The sequence below is a fragment of the Erpetoichthys calabaricus genome, chromosome 13, assembly GCF_900747795.2.
Source record: "Erpetoichthys calabaricus chromosome 13, fErpCal1.3, whole genome shotgun sequence".
In the NCBI taxonomy this organism is placed as follows: Eukaryota; Metazoa; Chordata; class Cladistia; order Polypteriformes; family Polypteridae; genus Erpetoichthys; species Erpetoichthys calabaricus.
The window spans coordinates 2,172,364-2,196,443 of record NC_041406.2 but is presented as its reverse complement, the minus strand read 5'-3'; the positions used below and the strand labels follow the sequence as shown (position 1 = coordinate 2,196,443).

The following is a 24,080-nucleotide window of genomic DNA, read 5'->3' as shown; positions in this document are numbered from 1 at the left end:
TGACATTGCCGTCACTCAGTTCACTTGAGCTGTGCTGTACATTGACAGACCTGATATTAATTTTTAATGCAGTGAGCCAGAGACGGTAAGAGAGAAGGTTGAAGGGTGAAGACCAAGAAGGACATCAGGATGCCGAATCCAAGGGCCAGTTACACCTGAAAAAAGGAAGAGCGGATGAAAGACGTGAAGGCGCTCAGAACCCTTCTCCCATGTCTGACTTGATGTAAGCTGAAGTTTGTTGTGAGTTGTGGAATTCAATCCAGTTGGGTTTGAAGGGGCGGACGGTGCATTGCTTAGTTTGGTTCTACTGCTTCACGGCTCACGAGAAGGAATTTAAATCCTCTAACACTGAGATCAGAGTAAGCAGGTAAAGGAAGTGGGAGTAGGACTTGTACAGAAGTAATAAAAACTTCTTATTTAATAGTCAGTTGTAGGAAACCTGACAGACAAACATCATGGAATAGAGTGCCGCTGCTTTGAACTATTTGATGTGCTGAAATCCATGAGAGCTTGTGTTCCGCCATAGCAAATCACTATTGTTCATTTTTTAAAGCCCCAGTGGTCTACAGGAAGATGGAGCTGTTGAAGAGGCCACTGGAGAAAGTCTGCTGCAGGATTCTGTGAATCCATCACAAGATTTGAGGTACTTTTTTTTTTTCTTTTTTTTACAAGTGTGAGAGAAACGTTTAATTATATCAAATGAAACTTCATAAAGAATCGTATTTCATAATACATTACATTCCAAATTACGGCAATTAATGAAGGTCTACAGGGAATTGGGAATTAACATTGTTATAAATTGTGGCACTAAAATACAAAATCTATTAGAAAACATAACCTTTAAAGCCGCTTGATAGTCTTTAATTGAATTTCTGCTGCTACCAATAGTTTATGTAAGAGAAAATGTGCAAATAGTCACAAAATCTAATCCTCCTAGAGTATATTGTAATAAAGCATGTCTTACATTTTACAGATTAAGTAAAACAATGAGCATGGAGGAAATAAGAGGACTATTACAAGCTCATAGTAAAAGGGTGATTACTCGGGGATGCAGACGATTAGATAGATAGATAGATAGATAGATAGATAGATAGATAGATAGATAGATAGATAGATAGATAGATAGATAGATAGATAGATAGAGATAGATAGATAGATAGATAGATAGATAGATAGATAGATAGATAGATAGATAGATAGATAGATAGATAGATAGATAGATAGATAGATAGATAGATAGATAGATACTTTAGTCACCTTTAGACCAGATATTTGGAATACGGCCTTGGAACAGTTTCACAGGGACAGATTTATGAGGAACCATGGTTTGCCTCTTGTCTCATTCGAATGTGATCTTGATGAATTTGAACTGGATCCACAAGACAGTGGAGGACCAAGGTGAGAATTTTTTGGTCGGTTAGTGAAAGCAATCTTTGAAGACAGTGGAGCATTTGAAGGTATTTTTCTCAAGCATATAGTTTGAATTTTGTCCTTGGGCTGCTGTAAAGTCTGCAGTGGTGTGACACTTAGAATGCACTTTGAAAAAGTAGTTTGAGAATGTGGAGTATGCTTAGTAGAGTTTTGAAAACCACATGGCATCCAAAAATATCCAGTTTCTGTTTTAAGGCCTTAAAATGCCAACTTTACCCTTATGAATAAAATAAAAAATGTTCATATGACTGTAATAAACTTGAGGAACTTCAGTTTACACCTTAATGACAGATGCATTCTGCAGTGGACAAACACTCCGTGATGTGCTTTTATGGCTTATCATGATGTGACATTTCCAGGAACCTTTACAGCAGCACAATTCACTTTGTGGTGAAGATCATGCAGATGTGTTGTACTTCTTTCCAGAGTCACCCAATGGATTTATACCAAGGCTGACTGACATGAAGTTGAAAAATGGAGTTTACCGGACCATTGGGAAGATGATTTCCACCATAATAATCCAGGGGGCTGAGCCACCAGAGCATCTAGCACCTTGAGTGGTGGACTACATTTTGACTGGAGATGTCCTCCAAGTGAATGCTACACCTGATGATGTCTCGGCCTCTAAGCTTAGGGAAATACTGAAGAAGGTATTGTTGGGATGCAAAGACTTGGATTTATGACATTGGGGCTGATTGGCAATGATTCAAATCTTGTTACTTTGTATTTTTTTTTATTAAATATTCGTCAGACTCTCGGTGGTGTAAAGCTCCAGGAGACTGTTCATTATTTTACAAAAAAAACATTTTGTCCTCTTTAGGTTGAAAAATCGAGCACAGAAAGAGAGCTGGAAGACGCAGTCAAGCAGTGCGACTCTTGGCGCTTTGAGGTGGAAGGTCTTCCAAACCCAGTTAATATGAATACAAGGGATACTTTTGTGAAGAAGGCAGCCCTCTTTCATGTAATCTTAAAAAGACAAGCTTGTCTTGATCAGTTAATCGATGGACTGTTGTACTACGCGGTAACTCGATTCTAATGGTGGCATTTCTGTGGTGTGATGTTTAAGTGTTAAGTCGATGGACATTTCATGTCTCTTTTGTTTAAATTGATGAGACTCATTAACATTAAGACATCGGCTACAACAAACGTATTAAAGCAAGAAATGGATTTTCTAGTTTCATGTGACATTTCTTTGCTTGTCATGTTTTATATTTGTATGTGTATGTTGTCTGGTACCATTTATTTGGACAGTTTAGAAATCCAACAGAATCAAGAAGTGCAGTATAATAATAAACATAAGTAAAAGACATGTTTGTGAAGCTTTGAAAAGAACGCCCTCAATAACTTCAGGTTGTTGCAACTATTTTAAGATTTGTGAATATCACTTAATGCAAATATTTTCTTTTTGTCTTCAGGTACAGTAATCCCTCCTCCATCTCGGGGGTTGTGTTCCAGAGCCACCCGCGAAATAAGAAAATCCGCAAAGTAGAAACCATATGTTTATATGGTTATTTTTATATTGTCATGCTTGGGTCACAGATTTGCGCAGAAACACAGGAGGTTGTAGAGAGACAGGAACGTTATTCAAACACTGCAAACAAACATTTGTCTCTTTTTCAAAAGTTTAAACTGTGCTCCATGACAAGACAGAGATGACAGTTCCGTCTCACAATTAAAAGAATGCAAACATATCTTCCTCTTCAAAGGAGTGCGCGTCAGGAGCAGTGACTGTCAGAGAGATAGAGAAAAGCAAACAAATCAATAGGGCTGTTTGGCTTTTAAGTATGCAAGCACCGCGGCACAAAGCTGTTGCAGGCGGCAGCTCACACCCCCTCCGTCAGGGAGGGAGGGAGAGAGAGAGAGAGAGAGAGAGAGAGAGAGAGAGAGAGAAATCAATACATGCACTTCGAGCTTTTAAGTATGCGAAGCACCGTGCAGCATGTCGCTTCAGGAAGCAGCTGCACAGAAGGTAGCAACGTGAAGATAATCTTTCAGCATTTTTAGACAAGCGTCCGTATTGTCTAGGTTTGCGAACAGCCCCCCTGCTCAATCCCCCTACGTCAGGATCAGAGAAAGTCAGCGCAAGAGAGAGAGGGCGAAAAGTAAGTTGGGTAGCTTCTCAGTCATCTGCCAATAGCGTCCCTTGTATGAAATCAACTGGGCAAACCAACTGAGGAAGCATGTACCAGAAATTAAAAGACCCATTGTCCGCAGAAATCCGCAAACCAACAAAAAATCCGCGATATATATTTAAATATGCTTACATATAAAATCTGCGATGGAGTGAAGCCGCGAAAGGCGAAGCGCGATATAGCGAGGGATTACTGTACTTCCACTTTTCAGAGAAAATCCCAGCATGCGTATTTTTCTTGACATGCCTAAAATAAAGAAGGAATTTACGGCCAATGATATAGCAGCCATTTTTAAACCACGGTATTCGGATTTTTTAAGTTACGGCAGACAAGGTCAGGAGAAGATGGTGCTGAAATTTCAGAAATTTCTTCAGTCTGTACAAGGTGAGTGTAAATGTATATATGCATCCATCAGTCTGAGTGTAACAAATCAAAATCTAGAAAAAAGAGGGAAATAAATGCATGTATCGGTGTGCGCTCTGCTTTAGCTGTCAGTATTAATGACTTGTTTCAATGTGCAGGACTATTTTCTGTGGAGTCGACTGTTGAACTCAAACAATGCACTCAGTACAGGAGCTCAAGGAGAAGCTGTGCTCTTTATGCAGATTAGGGTTAGGGTTAACCCTAACCCTAACTTTCTAGTCATTTTTTGTGTCAGAGAATTTGGATAAAGTTTAGATTTTTGCATATAAGAACTCCATGTTAAGCACAAAACTACAAATCTTTTGTTTTAACCTTCACATTTAGTTAATAAATATTTTTAAGGTTTAATATAGTTAATATTTTTAAGGATTTTTTGTGGTTCTACTGTAGAAGATGTGTTATGGTGGTACAGCCTGCATCACAAAAGTAACCCTTCCTTCTCCACAGCACAACATGAACTATTTATATTAAAACACTGAATGTTCCTCAACGTATCAAAGTGAATAATGTGATTATTAACTTAAAGTAAAATACATAAATCACTTCCTTAAGTAAAAAGAATATTGTTTTTTAATGGCAAGTAGGTGTACGTACAGCAGGTGTGGTACTTTACCTCTAACTTATGAGCAAAGTTGTTATTTAGTTATTTTGAGTTAGGAATTATTAAATGAATTTTATTTAGTGAATGAAACTGTTAAATGTAAGGCTAATAATAGAATTGAGGTAGTTCCTTATTTTACTGATACAAATCGTGTAGCGGTCTCCACGTCTCACCATTTTTAGACAGTTACAGTAAGTGTCTGAGAGTTCATTTCACCATTAAATTATGGCCACTCACTGACAGTGTTGGTTAGCACATTTCTATTCATGTAGACTGCATTTTAGGATGTCTTCACTTGACATATTTTAAGAATTTTTTTTTTGGTTTCCTTTTAAGATAAAAAACTTGAAAAGAAACTGAGTAGAAGGAAAATGACAAAAGAAATGAAGACATTTTTGGAAACACTGCGCCCTGTCCACATTCTTCAGTTTGCGACAGGCAGCAGAAAAATCCCAGCTCTTGGGTTCAAACCGCAACTTTGACTCGTATTTCTTAATGGTGAAGAAATAGATAACCCACAAGCAAACACCAGTAAAAATGAGCTTCAGATTTGTGTCAATATCACAACCTTGAAAGATTCTAATGAATTTGATTATTTCTTTCAGCTTTGATGGATAGTCCTGCATGTACATAAGGTCACTGTATAAGCAGATGGCATAAAGAAATGCAACATGTTGATTCAACCATCTGTGTTTTCTTTTCCTTAAAACAAAAATGAAATGTGTGCAAAACTCGAACAATTCAGAAAGTTTCAATTTGTAACTTTTTGCATTTGATTTCAGGTTATTCTTACCAAAGTTCAAGTGCAGTTGTATTTATTTTTGCTAATGCATGAAACAAAAACAAAAGCTATCCATAAACAGTGTAACTTAGGTTGTGAAAAATGAGTTGGCCAAGTTCTCCCTTGTAATTTCTAATTAATTGTCTGCAGTCTTGTTACGCAGAAACTCCTGAACTCTCTGAGACTGCGTTTTTCTCTTTGTTTACGACTGTTTTCAAGAGGATGAGTTGTTTAGGAAAGTTAATGTACATCCTACCTGTTCAGTGGGCAAAATAAATGATTGTTCTGGATGAACTTTGACATGAAATGGTCTTTTCTTTCTTCTTCAACGTGGAGGTGTGATTACATCAGGGATCGGCTCTGAGCCCTTTCTTATTTGCAATGGTGATGGACAGGTTGACAGACGAGATTAGACAGGAGTCTCCATGGACTGTGATGTTTGCTGATGACATTGTGATCTGTAGCGATAGTAGGGAGCAGGTTGAGGAGACTCTGGAGAGGTGGAGATATGAGAGGAGAGGAATTAAGGTCAGTAGGACCACCAAGACAGAATACATGTGTGTGAATGAGAGGGAGGTCAGTGGAATGGTGGGATGAGGGAGTAGAGTTGGCGAAGGTGGAGGAGTTTAAATACTTGGGATCAACAATACAGAGTAATGGGAAGTGTGGAAGAGAAATGATAAAGGGAGTGCAGGCAGGGTGGAGTGGGTGGAGAAGAGTGTCAGGAGTGATTTGTGACAGACAGGTATCAGCAAGAGTGACAGGGAAGGTCTACAGGACGGTAGTGAGACCAGCTATGTTATATGGGCTGGAGACGGTGGCACAGGAGACAGAGCTGGAGGTGGCAGAGTTACAGATGCTAAGATTTGCATTGAGTGTGACGAGGATGGACAGGATGAGAAATGAGGACATTAGAGGGTCAGCTCAAGTTTGATGGTTGGGAGACAAAGTCAGAGAGGCAAGATTGTGTTGGTTTGGACATGTGCAGAGGAGAGATGAGGGGTATAATGAGAGAAGGGTGCTAAGGATAGAGCTGCCAGGCAAGAGGAGAAGAGGAAGGCCTAAGAGAAGGTTTATGTATGTGCTGAGAGAGGACATGCAGGTGATGGTGGTGACAGAACAAGATGCAGAGGACAGGACGATATGGAAGAAGATGATCCACTGTGGCAACCCCTAACGGTAGCAGCCAAAAGAAGAAGCAGCAGATGATGTTTATCAAGCATAAAAAGCTGCAGGGTTTTTCTGTTTGTTTCTGAAGGAACGGAGTGATTGTTAAATGTGATTCTAAATGCATCCAATGTCTGATTAATTCTGGAAATGAAAACATAAAGGAAAAATAGATTGTCCTAAAATCCAGGTGCGTACACATGAGTGCAACTTTTGTTTAAGTCTCGATTAAACCTTTCAATACATTGATTATGTACCGAGCTTCCGGTCAGCACTGAGACATCCCCTCTGCTTTCCTGCATATCCTCCCAGATTTGGATATTCTCGTCTCCATGGTCAATTCTTATTGCTAAACAAATATTTAAGCTTCAGGACAATTTTTGTTGGAACATTTTAGAAGCATCCACGCCCAGTTCTAGAGGCGAAGCCGCTATCATGCTATTTAATTTCGGCTGCCCCTTCACCCTATAATACCTTCACTCGTTTTCTAAACCAGTGTATTTAAAATTCAAAGTTTTCGCAATTTCCTTAATGTCAAAAAAAATTAAAAGAAAATTTCTTCGTGGTTGAAGAAAACTTGACTTGCGCATTTAACGAATCGGTGACAAGTTTAATTAATTCATCAGTAAAATTACAATTAACACTACAAAAATGTTTTGATTGATGTGCTGTGTACTTGAGCTGCTACAATTCACGTGTTGTGATTTGCCTGTTTTTCTTTGAAGCAAGTTACCGACATTTGATGGGAATAGACGAGACGACATCTAGGATGTCTCTGTACATTGCTGCAGTCATCTTTCCCTTTATCCTGACTAGACTCCCAGTTCCCCACAACATGATGCTGCCACCACCATGCTTCACTGTAGGGATGGTATTGGCCTGGTGATGAGCGGTGCCTGGTTTCCTCCAAATGTGACGCCTGGCATTCACACCAAAGAGTTCAATCTTTGTCTCATCAGACCAGAGAATTTTCTTTCTCATGGTCTGAGAGTCCTTCAGGTGCCTTTTGGCAAACTCCAGGCGGGCTGCCATGTGCCTTTTACTAAGGAGTGGCTTCCGTCTGGCCACTCTACCATACAGGCCTGATTGGTGGATTGCTGCAGAGATGGTTGTCCTTCTGGAAGGTTCTCCTCTCTCCACAGAGGACCTCTGACAGAGTGACCATCGGGTTCTTGGTCACCTCCCTGACTAAGGCCCTTCTCCCCTGATCGCTCAGTTTAGATGGCCGGCCAGCTCTAGGAAAAGTCCTGGTGGTTTCGAACTTCTTCCTCTTGCAGATGATGGAGGCCACTATGCTCATTGGGATGTTCAAAGCAGCAGAAATTTTTCTGTAACCTTCCCCAGATTTGTGCCTCGAGACAATCCTGTCTCGGAGGTCTACAGACAATTCCTTTGCCTTCATGCTTGGTTTGTGCTCTGACATGAACTGTCACCTGTGGGACCTTCTATAGACACGTGTGTGACTTTCCAAATCATGTCCAGTCAACTGAATTTACCACAGGTGGACTCCAATGAAGCTGCAGAAACATCTCAAGGATGATCAGGGGAAACAGGAGGCACCTGAGCTCAATTTTGAGCTTCATGGCAAAGCCTGTGAATACTTATGGACATGTGCTTTCTCAATTTTTTTATTTTTAATAAATTTGCAAAAACCTCAAGTAAACTTTTTTCGTTGTCATTATGGGGTTTTGTGTGTAGAATTCTGAGGAAAAAAATGAATTTAATTCATTTTGGAATAAGGCTGTAAAATAACAAAATGTGGAAAAAGTGATGAAGCGCTGGGAATACTTTCCGGATGCACTGTAGATGAAGACAAGCTGTTCGGTAGTGTAGTCACCCTGAATGAAGTATTTGACACCATTCCAAAACACTCTACCCCAGACAGAAAAATGGGCATATTTGTTCAGCAAGGCAACTGAATCCACGGAGCTGTTGAAAGCTGTTGCTTTTGCTTTTTTCCATATCAGTCAGCGGTGCCTATGCAAAGCGAGTGTTCAGTCACATGGAGGATGTTTGGTCTGACAAACGAAACAGACGGTCAGTTGCAATGGTGAAATCTGAGCTTTAAGTCAGACTGAACTTTAAATTGTCATGCGCTGAGTTCAAGTCATTCATTGAAGAACACAGACTGCTGATGGCTGCAGCAAAGGGGAATGCCAAATATAAATGGAAAATTAAGTAAAATAAGGTCAATAATAGGTTTGTTATCTTTTAAGCCAAGGGCAATTTCAATCTCTTGATTGTGAAATACAAAGCATATAAAATTAATTGTGCTCTACATCAGGGGTAGGCAACGTCGGTCCTGGAGTGCCACAGTATGTGCAGGTTTTTGTTCCAACCCAGTTCCTTAACGAGAACTCAATTATTGCTGATGAAGCACATATTGCTTAAGTGACATTTTAATGCTTCATTTTAGTGGTTTCGCTTGTTAAGGTTCTCCAACCTTAATTGCTTATTTCAATCTTAAACTGCTGCATTCATGTTTTAATTGCTCCTTATTAGCAATAAGATGTAAAACAGGGGTAGGCAATGTCGGTCCTGGTGAGCCGCAGTGGCTACAGGTTTTCATTCCAACCCAATTGCTTAATTAGAAACCAATCATTGCCAATCTCAGACCTTATTTAATTTTATGGCTTGTTAGTCTGTGCAATGTAAGGCTTTTATATCGTAGATTTTTTTCCTTTCCAAGGATATCATCCAAATGATTTGAAGCCTAAAACAGATCATTTTCAGTCTGTCACATTTTTCTATTAAGTGTTTTATTAAATCAAACCGTGCATGATGAACACACACAGATGTAATTGGAAAAAAGCTAGCTGGAGAACTGCTGGCTGCTTTGTCTTTTACATCTTATTGCTAATAAGGAGCAATTAAAACACTGAATGCGGCAGTTTAAGATTGAAATAAGCAATTAAGGTTGGAGAACCTTAACAAGCGAAACCACTAAAATGAAGCATTAAAATGTCACTTAAGCAATATGTGCTTCATCAGCAATAATTGAGTTCTCGTTAAGGAACTGGGTTGGAACAAAAACCTGCACATACTGTGGCACTCCAGGACCGACGTTGCCTACCCCTGCTCTACATGACTAGATTATGTCGAAATATAGTCTAATGGCATCCCCTTACCGACTTGTTTAGCCAAGGGGGCGCGAGCAAGCACAAGCAAAGCACACCCCAGTATCAAAGCAATCAGGTAAGCAGCTGTGTTTTTCCTCATGAAGATATTTAAAATACTCAGAGCTATGCACAACACTCCTTCACAAAGCCTTCTCGAATTCTATGACGCCAGGTCATGGTCAGTACAGCTTTGTGCATTTTCATTTTGGTTAGACATTGTTAGCAACCCTACTACGGTGCATCCTGCCTTTGTCCAACCCCGATCCGCTGTGACCTGCCCGTTGTCCGCACGAAAAATGATGTAGCCACAGATTTGTAGGAAAGCCAGCTGGGCGCTCCCGGTACAGCCCCCTAACCCCCAACGCTGCGTATATTCATTCTCGGCTGATAAAGCGTAGGGACATATTTTACATGTGTACAGATCTTTTATTTTAAACCCAGTACAGTTCACGCCAGTAAATGTCCCTCTTGTAATGCTACTGCTATAACTCCAAGTCTGCCCCGCGTTGCGAATGCCGGGGTTTGGGCGGAGACGCAACCAATCATCTTCTAACACAACCAATCGACTTTTGCGATTGCTTGTCAATCACGTGCAGCCACCAATGCGAGTCTGCGAAAGATGACGCCTCTCCATCGGGTCCGCGGCTTTTTTTTTTTTTTTTGTAAATAGACAGCGCCAGCCTGAGCTGCGATTGGCTGTTTGGCCAGTGTCGTCACCGCGTTGTTACGCTTTCATTCACAATGCACGCTATTGACACCCCCTGCCCCGCTCAGCCTGCAGCCCTGTAACGTTCAGTCGCTTGCGGACTCGCCGAGGGGAACAAAAAAAAACATATTTCGAGAAAAAAACTCGCGTGTCATCAAGCCGTGACGCCTGTCCCGTCATGTGCCCACGTCTCGAGTGACAGGCAGTGCAGCCCAGGAACTGTCGTCGTGTAGCCACGTTCGCGGAGCGCCCGCTTCGCCAGGTGTGTGTGTGTGCCAGCCACTCTCCAGACAAACCGCTCCGTATCCGGTCGCCGACTCCTCAAGGAAGGATGGATTTTAAACAGCTGGTGGAAATCGCGGAGAAATGGTGCTCCGGCATCCCTTTCGACCTCATCGCGGCGGAGGAGACCGACGAGAGACGGCTGGATTTCTACGCAGATCCCGGCCTCTCCTTCTACGTCCTCTGCCCCGACATGAACGGAGGAGCGGAGAATTTTGTAAGTGTGGCCTTGGTCGTCGTCATCTGTGGTTGGGTTATCGGCGGTGGGATTGTAGGGGGGGGGGCGCCGCCGTTTTTCGGGAGCCAGAACCTCTCCAAACCCCCCCAGGTGACATCGCGTCACGTGCGTCCCTTTCCTCTGGCGGCTGGGAGGCCTGACTCGAGTCAGGCCGCTGCTTGTTGGGCGCATAGACGATTCTGGAAGAGGAGGAACCCGCACCGAGCCCGGCACGCTGGTGTCAGGTTACTGATTGGCATTTGGTGATGCGTGATAAGTGGGACGGTACGCGTGTAGGTGATGTGATAATGACGTCATGTATGCAAACATCGCTGACGTTAATACTGTATATTGGAATAACGCAGGCGATAATAGACGATGGCGAACAGACTGTGTCGCGATATGTGCGTATGTAACCGCCCCAACATGGAAACGAGGCTGATTGGACGTAGTATGTATGTATGTATGGATGGATGTATGTATGGTGGGGACGGTAGTTAGCAGGGGGGGGGGGGGGGGTTGGGTGGCGTAGCTTTACTTAGATGAATGGGCCTGGTCCTCAGAGAACTGGATTTGAACTTCAATCCACAAGGCTGCAGATTCATTCCTCTCAACTGGCTCACCAGATCAGTGGGTGTCAAATTCAGTATTGGGGGGCGGGCATCTTGGCTGCAGGTTCTTATTTTAGTCTGTTTCACGATCCCTTGATCTCACTGTTCAATTATCTCCAATTTTTGTCTTATTCTTTGTTAGCAGGGTGTTGTACCATGTTAGCCAGTATGGATGCAATGAGAAGTCAAGCAAAATGACATTTTTTATTGGCTAACTAATCAGATTACAATATGTAAGCTTTCAAGGCAACTTAGGCCCCTCCTTCAGGCAACTGTGTTTGAACAGATTTGGTATGTGAGGTTTACCTTTACAATGAGTGGCATTTCTCCATTTCTTGTAACTGCTCTGTTCTCTTGTCCTTGTCCTAGTAATTTACCTTTCTTCTATAGAGTTTGCATCATTAAGTCTTAAGTTTATAATTAATGACAAAGTAGACCAGGGGACAATCAATAATCTATTCAGTTCAACTCTGGTTTATTGGCCCAAGAAGGAAATTCTTGGTTTGTCCTCAGGGTTTTACAGAGAGATAAGGACATCACATTTAAAACACATCACACATAATTTTGTACAAATAAGTATAGAAGTGAACATAATGCATATATAAAAATTAAACCAACTTTAAAATTCAACTATTAACTAACAAGAATGATATCTGTTCAGCCCATAAGTTAAACTAGTGAATGTTTATTAACATATGAGTGAAATATAAAATTAAGAAATATGTTACTGCTGTTAGGGAAAGTTTCTCACATCTATGTCTATTATTTGCTTAAGAAACATTTTAGTACTGGAACTGAGGTCCTAAAGCTGATATTCATACAGAAGTCCAACATTTTGAACTGATCCATCACTACTCCAGTGTTGTCTTGGCTGAATGCTTCAGGTCATTGTCTTATCGCTCTGGTGGCATGCACTCTGGAGCAGGTTTTCTTCAAGGACCTCTCTGTGTTTGGCTGCACTCCTCCTTCCTTCTGTTTTCAACAGTCTCCCTGTATCCCCATAATGGCCACCACTGTGCCTCACCGTAGGGGTGGGTATTAAGCAGAAGATGAGCAGTGCCTGGTGTCCAAACAGGAGGCACTTGGGCACAACGTGGAGTGCCACAGCACAGGGTCTGAATATATGAGATTTTAGTTTTAATTTTGAATATATTTTGTAACCTTTCTGAAGACATGTTATCACTTTGTCCTATTGGGTTATTCAGTGCAAAGAGATGGGCAAAATTGGCAAATGTTACAACACAATGAAGTGTGCAGAAAGTGAAGGGGGTCTGGGTATTTTCTAAATCCACTGTAAATAAAATGAAAATATAGTAGTGAACATAATTGTTATGATATCAAATGGTAAGAATTGCATTTGTTCAGGTCATAAGTGGAGCCTCTGGATGTTTATCAAAGTTAAACACATTTAGAAGATTCCTGACTCTTGAGTATTTGAACCGTTTGCTTTTTTTATCCTCAGAAAGCTGAGCCAGAGACCTGATGCCAACACCTGGAGTTGTGGATTTAGTGGGCGAGTTCGGTCTGAGAGAAAGCTGCCAGCCTAGTGCAATACTTGCTTGTTAGACTGGTTGGTTAGAATTGACTCTTGGCACTTTATTTTACTGCTCCGTTTTACAATGTGATATACTGTATTCTGTTTTTGTTGGTGACGCTGCAGCCCCTTCAGAGTCAGACCCACTAGAATGCTAAGCAGTAAAGAACTAGCCGGCCTGGTCAAATGCAAATTGTGGCCTACTGGTCTAGCACTTAAATCTAAGTGCCAAAGTGTCACCTCACTGAAATAAATTCAACACATTGGAACTGCAGTTCTAGTCCCTGTGATGTCGCTCGTGACATGCTCAGTCAAGGGCATCATTCTCGACCCACCCATTTCAAAGGTGCACTAATATAATGCATTCTACTTTTCATTCCAACAGATGGCACATACAGCCGACACTATAACCTAATAAAGAAAATGTTAAGTGGGAAAAAAAATTAAATAAGAAAACGCTGATAGAGGAAGTTGTAATCCTAGTGGAGCCCACTGACCTGTTACACAGAGGCAAGTAGTTGATAGTCAGACCACGGGGCTCTCTCACGCTCAAATCCTGAGAAGCCAACATGCCCTCTTTATAGCTGTTCATGGAATTTGTAATTTAGTTTCTACTGATCATCAGAATATTCACCAGACTCAAATGAGATTAGTATATTTTTGTTATTAGGGAATTAGGACACATCATGAGAAGACCTACAGTAAGTATATTTGCTGCTCCTTGAGTGAAAGTCCAGATTTGATATCCATTTATTTGTTTTCCTGGCTGTCTGTTTTATTCTTGAAAGTATTTGCCAAGACCACAGATCAGAGGCGTCAGTCCTCTTCCTACCTTGCTTCTTCAAAGTCCAGCGTTCACATCCGTACAGTATCATGGAAAAAAAGCATCATCTGAACAACCCAGGTCTTTGTCTTCATAGCTATGTCTCTAGATGTGAGAATCTTTGTTAGGTTTTTCATGGCGGCTTTTCCCAGAGATAACCTCAAGAAAACATCTTGACTGCCGGATCCTTCCCTGTTAGTTTCTGTCTTGTAGGATCAATCCTCATCTAGCACTTCCACCTCTTCGCCATCATCTCTAAAATTGGCTGTCATGGGAGTTGTCATCCGTTTAGTCTTCTAGGCATTTAGTCGCAGTGCCATCTTCTCACTTTACTCTCATTTTAAGGGTGTGTAAGTCCTCTTCATTTTCAGCTGTCAGTGTGGTATCCTCCGCATAGTGAAGGTTGTTGATGTTTCTTCTAGTAATTTTAAATCCACTTTTCCAGCCCAGCTTCTCTCATTCTGTGCTCAGATTTGGCACCCATATGCAGCCTTGCCTAACTGCTTTACCATTGGAATCAGACATTTTCTCCATCCTCAGTCCTAATATTTTAATATATCCCCAGAGTGTGGGCTCTGTATGAGGACAATGAGATGATCAGATGTACACACTTTTTTGAGGATACTTTATAGTTTGATATTAAATAGTATTATTATAATAATACTAGGGGGGCAAGCCCCCCCCCCCCCCCCCCCCCAGTGCCTTCGGCGCCCAATCCCAAGTTTGTGGCCAGAATATTAGTAAAATCTGTAAATGTACAGAAGAAAAATATATATTGGAGTCAAAATCATGAAATTCTATAAATATGTAAAAGAAAAATACTATTTTAATGTAGTAAAAATCATGAAATGAGAAGAAAATATTTCCTCTCTTACCGATTGGAGTATTCCCGTTAAACTGAGATTCACTAAGCTCGATGAGTATTTATAAGAGACTAAATAGATCCATTCGTTTTAATTGACATTCTTATAGATAAAAAAACTTAAAAAAATAAATAAAATAACAGGAAAAATCACGTAAAGACTAAAGTGGTATGCAATGGGTCATCATAACTCGACCTTCAGCTGACTAAATCACCGAAATACAGACATTGGTGTTATGAAGAGAATTTTTTTTATATAGTTTGTTTCTGTGAAAGAAATTTACTGAATCAAAAATAAAAACCATTTCTTGATATTTTAATTTATAATTTAAAAATGGAATAAGAATCTGAAAATCTAACAATATCACATAAAGTTGGATAAATTCTGAAAAGAATGATACCAAACATACATATGTAGGTTTTAAAATAAGCTTGATTCAAAGCATGACATAAAAACGTCACGTAAAATCATTGCACAAAGTCCTTGCACTTTTAGGCTTAGGATTTTATATATAGAGAGAGTAAATTAAACATCGCCATTTCATGAAAATACTCTTCAAGAGTGAAGAAACCACAAACCTGTAACTTTTAGCACATCACCAAAAAGTATATTAATTAATCATTTTCTATAAATGATTGGAAAATGGCATTTCTTGTCCCTATCTGGAAAGGGAACGGTGATCACCTGGATTGTGACAAATACATGGTATTAACACTGCTCACCGTGCCGGTTAAGGTCCTTCCTAGGGCCATCCTCAAAAGGATCTGTGATCATTTGCTCAATTACCAGCGACGGGAGCATTCTTGTTTTGCACCTAAAAAGTCTACCATCAACTGCATCCTGGCACTGAGGGTTCTCATGGAGCACAAACGTGAATATCGGCAGAGTTTCACTGTAGCCTTTGTTGATTTTCGTAAAGTGTTTGACTCGGTTGATCGAGCTGCCCTGTTGGACCTCCTGAGACTTCGCAGGATCCCCCAAAATTGCTGGATATCATGGCTGGCCAGTATACTGGTACTCTGTGTGCTATGCAGATTGGAGGCAGACCCTCTGTGTTTTCCCAGTTTATTCTGGGGTTCGTCAGTGGTGTGTTCTGCCCCTACTCTGTTCAGTGCTTGCATGGACTGGGCGTTGGGCAAGGTCGTGAGGTCCAGCAGCTATGGGGCATCTGTTGGTGAAGAAAGATTCACTGATCTTAACTTTGCTGACGATGCTGTGATCTTCACGGAGTCAATGGAGACTCTGATCGGGGCTCTCGAGAGACTGAGTGAGGGGTCTGAGTGTCTGGGCTTGCGAGGGTCCTGATAAACACCAAGATCCAGGCCTTTAATGACCTCTTGGGCACAGCCATCAGCAGTGTGTCTCGCTGCGGAGAGAGTGTCAACCTCATCGAGAGGTTTACTTACCATGGTAGTGACATTCATGTCTCTGACTCTTACTATGAAGTCAGTAGATGGATTGGGAGAGCTTGAGGGGTCACAAGGTCGCTGGAAAGGGGTGTGTGGTGCTCCTGATATCTATGCAAAAGGACAAAGGTCCAAGTCTTTAGAGTCCTGGTGCTTCCTGTTTTTCCATATGGTTGCAAGACATGGACGCTATCCAGTGACCTGAGACGAAGACTGGACTCCTTTAGTTCTGTGTCTCTTCGGAGAATCTTTGGGTACCACTGGTTTGCCTTTGTTTTGCTCATGGAGTCCTTAATGAGGCACATTACCTGCATTTTGAGGGAGCGTCAGTCAGTTACAGCACTATGGCCATGTGGCACAATTCCCACGAGGTGATCCAGCTTGCAGGGTCCTCATTGTTGACCAAGGGGATGCCCACGTAATAACTGGCTGTGACAGATATGAGGTCATTTCTGGAGGGTGGGACTGGACCGTGTGTCTGCCTGGGGGATTGCCGACTGGGATCCAGAACCATTTCATTGTGAGGTGGATGTGGCAACATGCTGTACCAATGCATACTCGCTGACCTGTACAATAGTACAAAAATAGCAAAAAAAGGCCCAAATGAGGCATAAGGATGTGCCTTAAAAACCATCCAAGACAAACAATCACATCCACGATCAGAATTCAAAAAAACCGAAGCAATAATCTACAAAAACGAGAACAATCAATACAGTACTTGCATCTGCAATCTTTTCTTTAAAAAGTTCAGTAACACTCTGGTAGCTTCATCTCCTTGACCTCCAAATAAAGGCCGACTGTGGTCCCACATTAGTGACCCCCACCTTTTGGGGTTTCACACACAAAATACAAGGAATAGTTTCAAGACCCTTGAATACAGAATACATAAATACTAAATAAACATAACAGTATTAACAGAAATAAACAGGAGCCAGGTAAGCCTGGCTGTAACATAACACAGGCACATTCAGGTTGTCTTGGGCTGATTTCATGTACTAATGGAGCTTTCTTTTTTATCTCTCTTCCTTTCAAGCACGTGTGGAGTGAAAGTGAGGATTGCCTACCTTTTCTTCAACATGCTCAGGACTACATCTCCTCATGTGGCAAGAAGACACTGCCTGAAATCCTAGACAAGGTCTTCAAATCCTTTAGGCCGGTGAGTTGAGCACACTTGGTTTGAAATACAGTACTGTGCAAAAGTTTTAGGCAGGTGTGAAAAAATGCTGTAAACAAAGAATGCTTTCAGAAATTGAAGTGTTAATCATTTATTTTCATCAATCAACAAAATGCAGTGAATGAACAAAAGAGAAATCTAAATCAAATCAATATTTGGTGTGACCACCCTTTGCCTTCAAAACAGCATCAATTCTTCTAGGTACACTTGCACACAGTTTTTGAAGGAACTCGGCTGGTAGGTTGTTCCAAACATCTTGGAGAACAAACAACAGATCTTCTGTGGATGTAGGCTTCCTCACATCCTTCTGTCTCTTCATGTAATCCCAGACACACTCGATGATGTTGAGATCAGGGCTCTGTGGGGGCCATACCATCACTTCCAGGACTTCTTGTTCTTCTTTACACTGAAGATAGTTCTTAATGACTTTGGCTATATATTTGGGGTCGTTGTCCTGCTGCAGAATAAATTTGGGGCCAATCATACACCTCCCTGATGGTATTGCATGATGGATAAGTATCTACCTGTATTTCTCAGCATTAAGAACACCATTAATCCTGACCAAATCTCCAACTCCATTTGCAGAAATGCAGCCCCAAACGTTCAAGGAACCTCCACCATGCTTCACTGTTGCCTGCAGACACTCATTATTGTACCACCCTCCAGCCATTCGATGAATAACTTGCCTTCTGCTACAACCAAATATTTCAAATTTTGACTCATCAGTCCAGAGCACCTGCTGCCATTTTTCTGCACCCCAGTTCCTATGTTTTCGTGCATACTTGAGTCGCTTGGCCTTGTTTCCACGTCGGAGGTATGGCTTTTTGGCTGCAACTCTTCCATGAAGACCACTTCTGGCCAGACTTCTTCGGACAGTAGATGGGTGTACCTGGGTCCCACTGGTTTCTGCCAGTTCTGAGCTGATGGCACCGCTGGACATGTTCCGATTTCAAAGGGTAATAAGCTTGATGTGTCTTTCATCTGCTGCACTAAGTTTCCTTGGCGACCACTGCGTCTACGATCCTCAACGTTGCCCGTTTCTTTGTGCTTCTTCAAAAGAGCTTGAACAGCGCATCTTGAAACCCCAGTCTGCTTTGAGATCTTTGTCTGGGAGAGACCTTGCTGATGCAGTAGAACTACCTTGTGTCTTGTTGCTGTGCTCAATCTTGCCATGACATGAAACTGTTTTCCACAACCTCACCTTGGTAGCAGAGTTTGGCTGTTCCTCACCCAGTTTGAAGCTGTTTCTGTTTCAGTTAATGACTGTGTTTCAACCAACATGTGACATTGATGATCATTAGCACCTGTTTGGTAGAACTGTTTGATCAGACACCTGACTAGAATCCTACAAAATCCCTGACTTTGTGCAAGTGGACCTATAAGAATTGATGCTGGTTTGAAGGCAAAAGGTAGTAACACCAAATATTGATTTGATTTAGATTTTTCTTTTGTTCTCTCACTTTGCATTTTGTAAATTAATAACAATAAACACTCATTATTTATATTTCTGAAAGCATTCTTTGTTTACAGCATTTTTTCACACCTGCCTAAAACTTTTGCACAGTACTATACATCTGAATTGACGCTCCCCCTCTGAGATCATAAATGTCTGCCCATCCCAACTTTTATTTGCCAAATAATATGCTGGGCCAATAGGACAAATGTCAACTGCTGTTTCCTGCTGGCACTTAAAATATCATTTTTGGGCTGAGTGTTTTTTTTCTTTATCATATTTTACTTACCTCATGTAGTTTGTAGTGATGACTGAGAAAATGTTTTAATCTAATGTTTTCATGCAGAGCATAGATAACTAACTTTCTGATGGAATTGGCGTCTTTAATGGCCTACGCTGGATAACAGTAAACAAGATCAAAAACTCCATAAAGAAATCTCCCGTTACTTGTGTCACATATTCCACATGTGAAGCCATTCACTTATATGCTCACAATATCCCAAACAAATGTATTTTTACCAAAATATTGTTAAATAAACCACATTGAGAAAACACTCTTGTGAATAAACATGGAACACACTCAAACACGAACAGGCATTTGAAAGGTTGAATGGCCTCTCTCCCTCATTCATTTGTCTTCCATTGCGCTTCATAGATAGATAGATAGATAGATACTTTATTAATCCCAATGGGAAATTCACATGATAGTAACAAAAAAAAAACCAAAAAGCTAAAGATTAAAGCGAGCAGAAACAATATGAGGAAGAGAATACACCTCAAACTTGCAGAATGTCAGTTCACTGGTGTAATTTCACCAACTGCTGCTAAATAATAACGAGGTACACCAGTCGTGGATATGAATTTAAACATAATGACAGGAGGCAAATGCTCGTTTGTGTCTGAGCGCATTTCATTTTCATTCACAAGAGTGTATTCCAGAAGTTAGAACATTAGAACCCTCTAGATGAGAACAGGCCATTCAGCCCAACAAAGCTCGCCAGTCCTATCCACTTATTTTTTCCAAAAAAACGTCAAGTCAAGTTTTGAAAGTCCCTAAAGTCTTACTGTCCACCACACTACTTGGTCGCTTATTCCAAATGTCTATCGTTCTTTGTTTAAAGAAAAACGTCCTAATGTTTGTGCGAAATTTACTGTACCTTTAACAAGTTTCCAACTGTGTCCCCATGTTCTTGATGAACTCATTTTAAAGTCACCGTCTCTATCCACTGGACTGATTCCCTTCATAATTTTAAACACTTCACTCAGGTCTCCTCTTAATCTCCTTTTGTTTAAACTGTAAAGGCTCAGCTCTGTTAATCTTCACTCATAACTCACCCCCTGTACTCAGCCTAGTCGCTTTTCTCTGGACCTTTCCTAGTGCTGCTATGTCCTTTTTGTAGTCTGGAAACCAAAACTGCACACTGGACTCCAGATGAGGCCTCACCAGTGTGTTATAAAGCTTGAGCAGAACCTCCTGTGACTTGAACTCCACACATCAAGCCGCTATATAACCTGACATTCTGTTAGCCTTCTTAATGGCTTCTGAACACTGTCGGGAAGTCGATAGCTTAGAGTCCACTACAACTCCTAAATCCTTCTCATAAGGTGGACTCTTGATTTTCTGACCGCCCATTGTGTATTCAAACCTAACATTTTTACTTCCTATGTGGAATTCTTTACATTTACTGACATTAAATTTCATCGTCCACAAATCTGCCCAAGCCTGTCTGCTGTCCAAGTCCTTCTGTGATGATATAATGGATTCCAAATTATCTACTAATCCACCTATCTTGGTATCATCTGCAAACTTAACCAGCTTGTTACTTATATTCCTATCTAAATCATTTATAAATATTAAAAATCGCCACGGCCCCTGCACTGACCCCTGTGGGTCACCACTCTTAACATCGGCCAATTCTGATGAGGTTCCTCACACCATCACCCTCTGTTTCCTGTGTCTGAGCCAATTGTGCACACATCTAAAAACATCACCCTGAACTTCCACTTCTTTTAATTTGATGCCCAACCTCTCATGTGGCACCTTTTCTGAAAGGCCAGATAAATAACCTCATCTGTTCCACTCTGGTCTTATCCTTTTGTTGCCTCCTCATAGAATTCCAGCATGTTAGTAAAACACGACCTCCCTCTTCTGAGCCCATGCTGACTGTTCCTAATAACTCCTGTCCTTTCCAGGTGTTGCTCAATCTTATCCTTAATAATTCCTTCCATTAATTTTCCTGTGATGCATGTTAAGCTTACTGGCCTCTAGTTGCTGGGATCTGCCCTGTCACCCTTTTTATATAATGGGATTTCCAGTCCTTCAGAATCTCTCCATTGTGCAGTGAATTGGCTTATTAAGCAATATTTTAGTAAAAATACATGCATTTGAGAAATTGTGAGCAGATGACTGGATGAGCTGACATGTGCATTATACGACATGAGTGTTCATGAACATTTTGGCATTGTTTGCAATTATCCAGTGTTTGTCATCATAGACGTCTATCAGAAACTTTGTTCTGCATGAAAATATGATGACAAACATTTTTCTTGGCCTTCAGTCCAAAGTACATAGGGTTTTTGTGAAATCATTTTTGGATGGAGAATCCCTTTAAATGCACCTTTCATGGAAGGTGCATGGAGCTGCACTACCATGGCACTTGGCCAGAACGTTTTGTATTGTTTTAACTCACAGCCACTGACAACTTGCTTTGTGAGATTTGGGACTTCATCCTTCCTTGCTGGTTTGTTTCTTGTGCAGATCTTGGGGCTTCCTGACTTAGATGAAGATGCCTTTGAAGAATACCATGCAGATGTGGAAGAGGAGGAAGCAGAAGCTGACCACCCACAAATGGGAGTTAGCCAGCAGTAACACAGTGGACAGAGTGGGGTTGGGAAAGGGTTGGTGGGTTTACTCGGTGAAGAGTTTTCTTTGATCATGCCACATTGGAGGGGACCTCGCTTTCTGCAAGTGTCGCTTTTATTGCTACACAGTAATGCTTACAATGTCAAATAGATGAATAATCCCATAAACGGAGAAAAGTTTCAAAAATGTGCAAGTGTGGCTAGATCTTATTTGGGATATTTATCATTTACCTCTTCAAGAAATTGAAAGATCAGGGCACAATTCAAAATCACCATGATTGGTTGGCTCTGTTCATGCTTGTGCCGGTGTCTTTTAACTGTCAATTCCAGAAGCAGTTTCTAAAGGGCAGTGATTAATATTTCACAACCGATAATGTATGGTTTCACTTTTATTTCTGCGGGACCTTCCTTATGCATCCATGTTCAAGTGTAGAGTTTAATTATATATATATATATATATATTTGCCATGTTGAAAAATGTGCCTGCTCATAAGAAACTGTCTGCGTTTTTGGATTTCTTTTTGTTGGAATGTGTCCCACTGATGCCCGCGTAGTAACGGTGTAATGAGGAAGCATGTGTTTAAGTTGTATTCAGTAAACTGACTTGATGGACTCTTTGTCAACACAGAGAAGTGATGTTCGTACTAATAGGGGGGAGTCATCGCTGTGTTTGCAGCTCACAAAAAATGTTCATGTTCCGGTAGATTGGAAGACATCCCGACTTGCGGCAGTTGGCACACTGGTAGCACTGCTGCTTTGCAGTAAGGAGATTGTGGGTTCGCTTTCCAGGTCCTACCTGCGTGGAGAGTGCTTTTGCATAGTGAGAAAAGCGATATATAAATGTAAAGATTATTATTAATTACACACTTACGAACGAGCACATAAAGCCCCGTACCGTTCTTTTCCACTAAATATTAATTGTCAATTAACAATTCCCTATTTTCTTAGTTTCCATTAAAAGCAAATTAGCTCTTGATGTGAATGAAAACAGCAGCCATCTGTAATGCTGAGGATTAGCACAGTACAGTACAGTACAGTAGGTACTTTGTCACCATTTTCAGTCGATGCGTGCTTTCATTCGCACTTGCCACCGATTTGTAACCTGCAGTAAGCTCCATCACCGGTCAGCAGCTGAACTTTAGGCTGTATGGTGGGACCTGCTGCTTGTAATTTCCAGAGTCCTAACTATGCCGTCTCGGAGAATATCACCGAAGGGAAGGAAGGGGATGCGATTCCTCCGCAGAGCTCACCTCTCAGTCCTCATTTGGAGTGGATTTTTGTGCCGTTATTCTGCATTTCCCAACTCCATGTTTCATTGTATCATTATTAATAACTGTTGGATGTTTAAGCATAAGGTCAACATATTATTGTAAATGCCTGTGGTTTAAACTCTTTAACTTATTTGTGATTTAAAGTATAGTAATGTTGCTTCACTGTCATTTTTTTTTTAGTTAAGACTGGGATGTTTTTCTTTCCAATAAGCAGTAAAGCATTATGCATTCTTGCTGATTTCCCATTAATGGACATTTTTCAGTGTAAAGTCCTACCTAAATACACAGTCAGGTTGTGAAGGGCCACAGGATCGCAACTTCTTCTTAACCCGAGACCTTCCTGTGTCTTCTGAACATGAGGCCGATGACTTCACTCTGCCTTCCATTTTCTGGTTGTCATTCACTCCAGCATTTTCTTTTGTTTGCCCACTTTATAAGGGGGATTGCTCTCCTTTGGATTAACCAGGTGTCCTTTTTGATACGGTAACTAAAGGAGTATCCTCTCTGTATTTTCTTTTTTCTTTTATTTTTTTAATTAAATTAATATATCCGCTATATAAAATTCACATTTGCATTACTTGGTGAGCCTACATGGTCCTCTGCCACACAGGTGTTTGTCCTAGCGATGGCCGATTCACAAATGATTTGTTCTTTTCAGTTCGCCAACAACATTTATTTCTAGAGCATGTTTTCATACAAATGATGTAGCTTTACAAAATGAAGAAGGAAAAAAGAAAAATATAAAAATAAGATTAGGCAATACCAAGTAACAAAGAATAAAGCAGGGACCAATGGCCAGGAGGACAAAAAAAAAAAAAAAATCTGCAGGGACTTTGAGGCCACAAGACCACCTGGCCAGCCCCCATTGGGTACTCTGCATCACATCAGTGATCTCAATCAGCCCTCAGGGTTTTCAGGCTTCACGTGGAAGAATTAGATGATGATCATGTGGACATGTGACCTTTGATCCATCGATGTAGGGACTGCATGGCACCCTGATCAAGTGGTGGGTGCAGATCACCACCACAGAAAACGGGAAAAAGATCAGCAGAGAAAGTAGGGGTTAGTACGGATTGTGGAGATGATGATAAAAATGGTACTTAAATGCATATACAGAAAATCAGAGTTACATTAAAATGCAGCTATGAGGAAATCATGTTACAATAATGAGTTTTTTAAAGTGCCCCACTGTATTAGCCTGGCAAATTTCTATCGGTAAACTCG

General features: G+C 41.0%; 1 protein-coding gene and 2 long non-coding RNA genes across 3 annotated transcripts in view; all 3 read left to right on the top strand.

Annotated features, from left to right (window-relative positions):
• The window catches only part of LOC127530039 (uncharacterized), a 31,738-nt gene extending 30,676 nt beyond the window's left edge, over positions 1–1,062 (top strand). Inside the window, exons 5-7 of the long non-coding RNA XR_007936572.1 lie at positions 73–223; positions 554–643; positions 974–1,062. This is a non-coding gene — a long non-coding RNA (uncharacterized LOC127530039). The remainder of the gene's footprint in view (positions 1–72; positions 224–553; positions 644–973) is intronic.
• A 193-nt stretch (positions 1,063–1,255) lies between these two features.
• Positions 1,256–2,471, top strand: LOC127530040 (uncharacterized). The gene is made up of 3 exons (XR_007936573.1): positions 1,256–1,457; positions 1,858–2,081; positions 2,252–2,471. It is a non-coding gene; the product is annotated as an uncharacterized LOC127530040 (long non-coding RNA).
• Positions 2,472–10,377: 7,906 nt separating this feature from the next.
• On the top strand, positions 10,378–23,089 carry mturn (maturin, neural progenitor differentiation regulator homolog (Xenopus)). Its single transcript, XM_028817879.2, has 3 exons — positions 10,378–10,859; positions 17,130–17,252; positions 21,482–23,089. The coding sequence occupies exons 1-3, from the start codon at positions 10,692–10,694 to the stop codon at positions 21,590–21,592; spliced, it is 402 nt and encodes a 133-aa protein (XP_028673712.1). The 5' UTR covers positions 10,378–10,691; the 3' UTR covers positions 21,593–23,089.
• The last annotated feature ends 991 nt before the right edge of the window (positions 23,090–24,080 follow it).

Bases quoted from the DNA above. Each gene is read 5' to 3' on its own strand.
- mturn (XM_028817879.2), top strand. From the start codon at position 10,692: ATGGATTTTAAACAGCTGGTGGAAATCGCGGAGAAATGGTGCTCCGGC. The intron at 10,860-17,129 runs GTAAGTGTGGCC...CTTCCTTTCAAG, and splicing joins ACGGAGGAGCGGAGAATTTT to CACGTGTGGAGTGAAAGTGA. The intron at 17,253-21,481 runs GTGAGTTGAGCA...TTTCTTGTGCAG, and splicing joins TCTTCAAATCCTTTAGGCCG to ATCTTGGGGCTTCCTGACTT.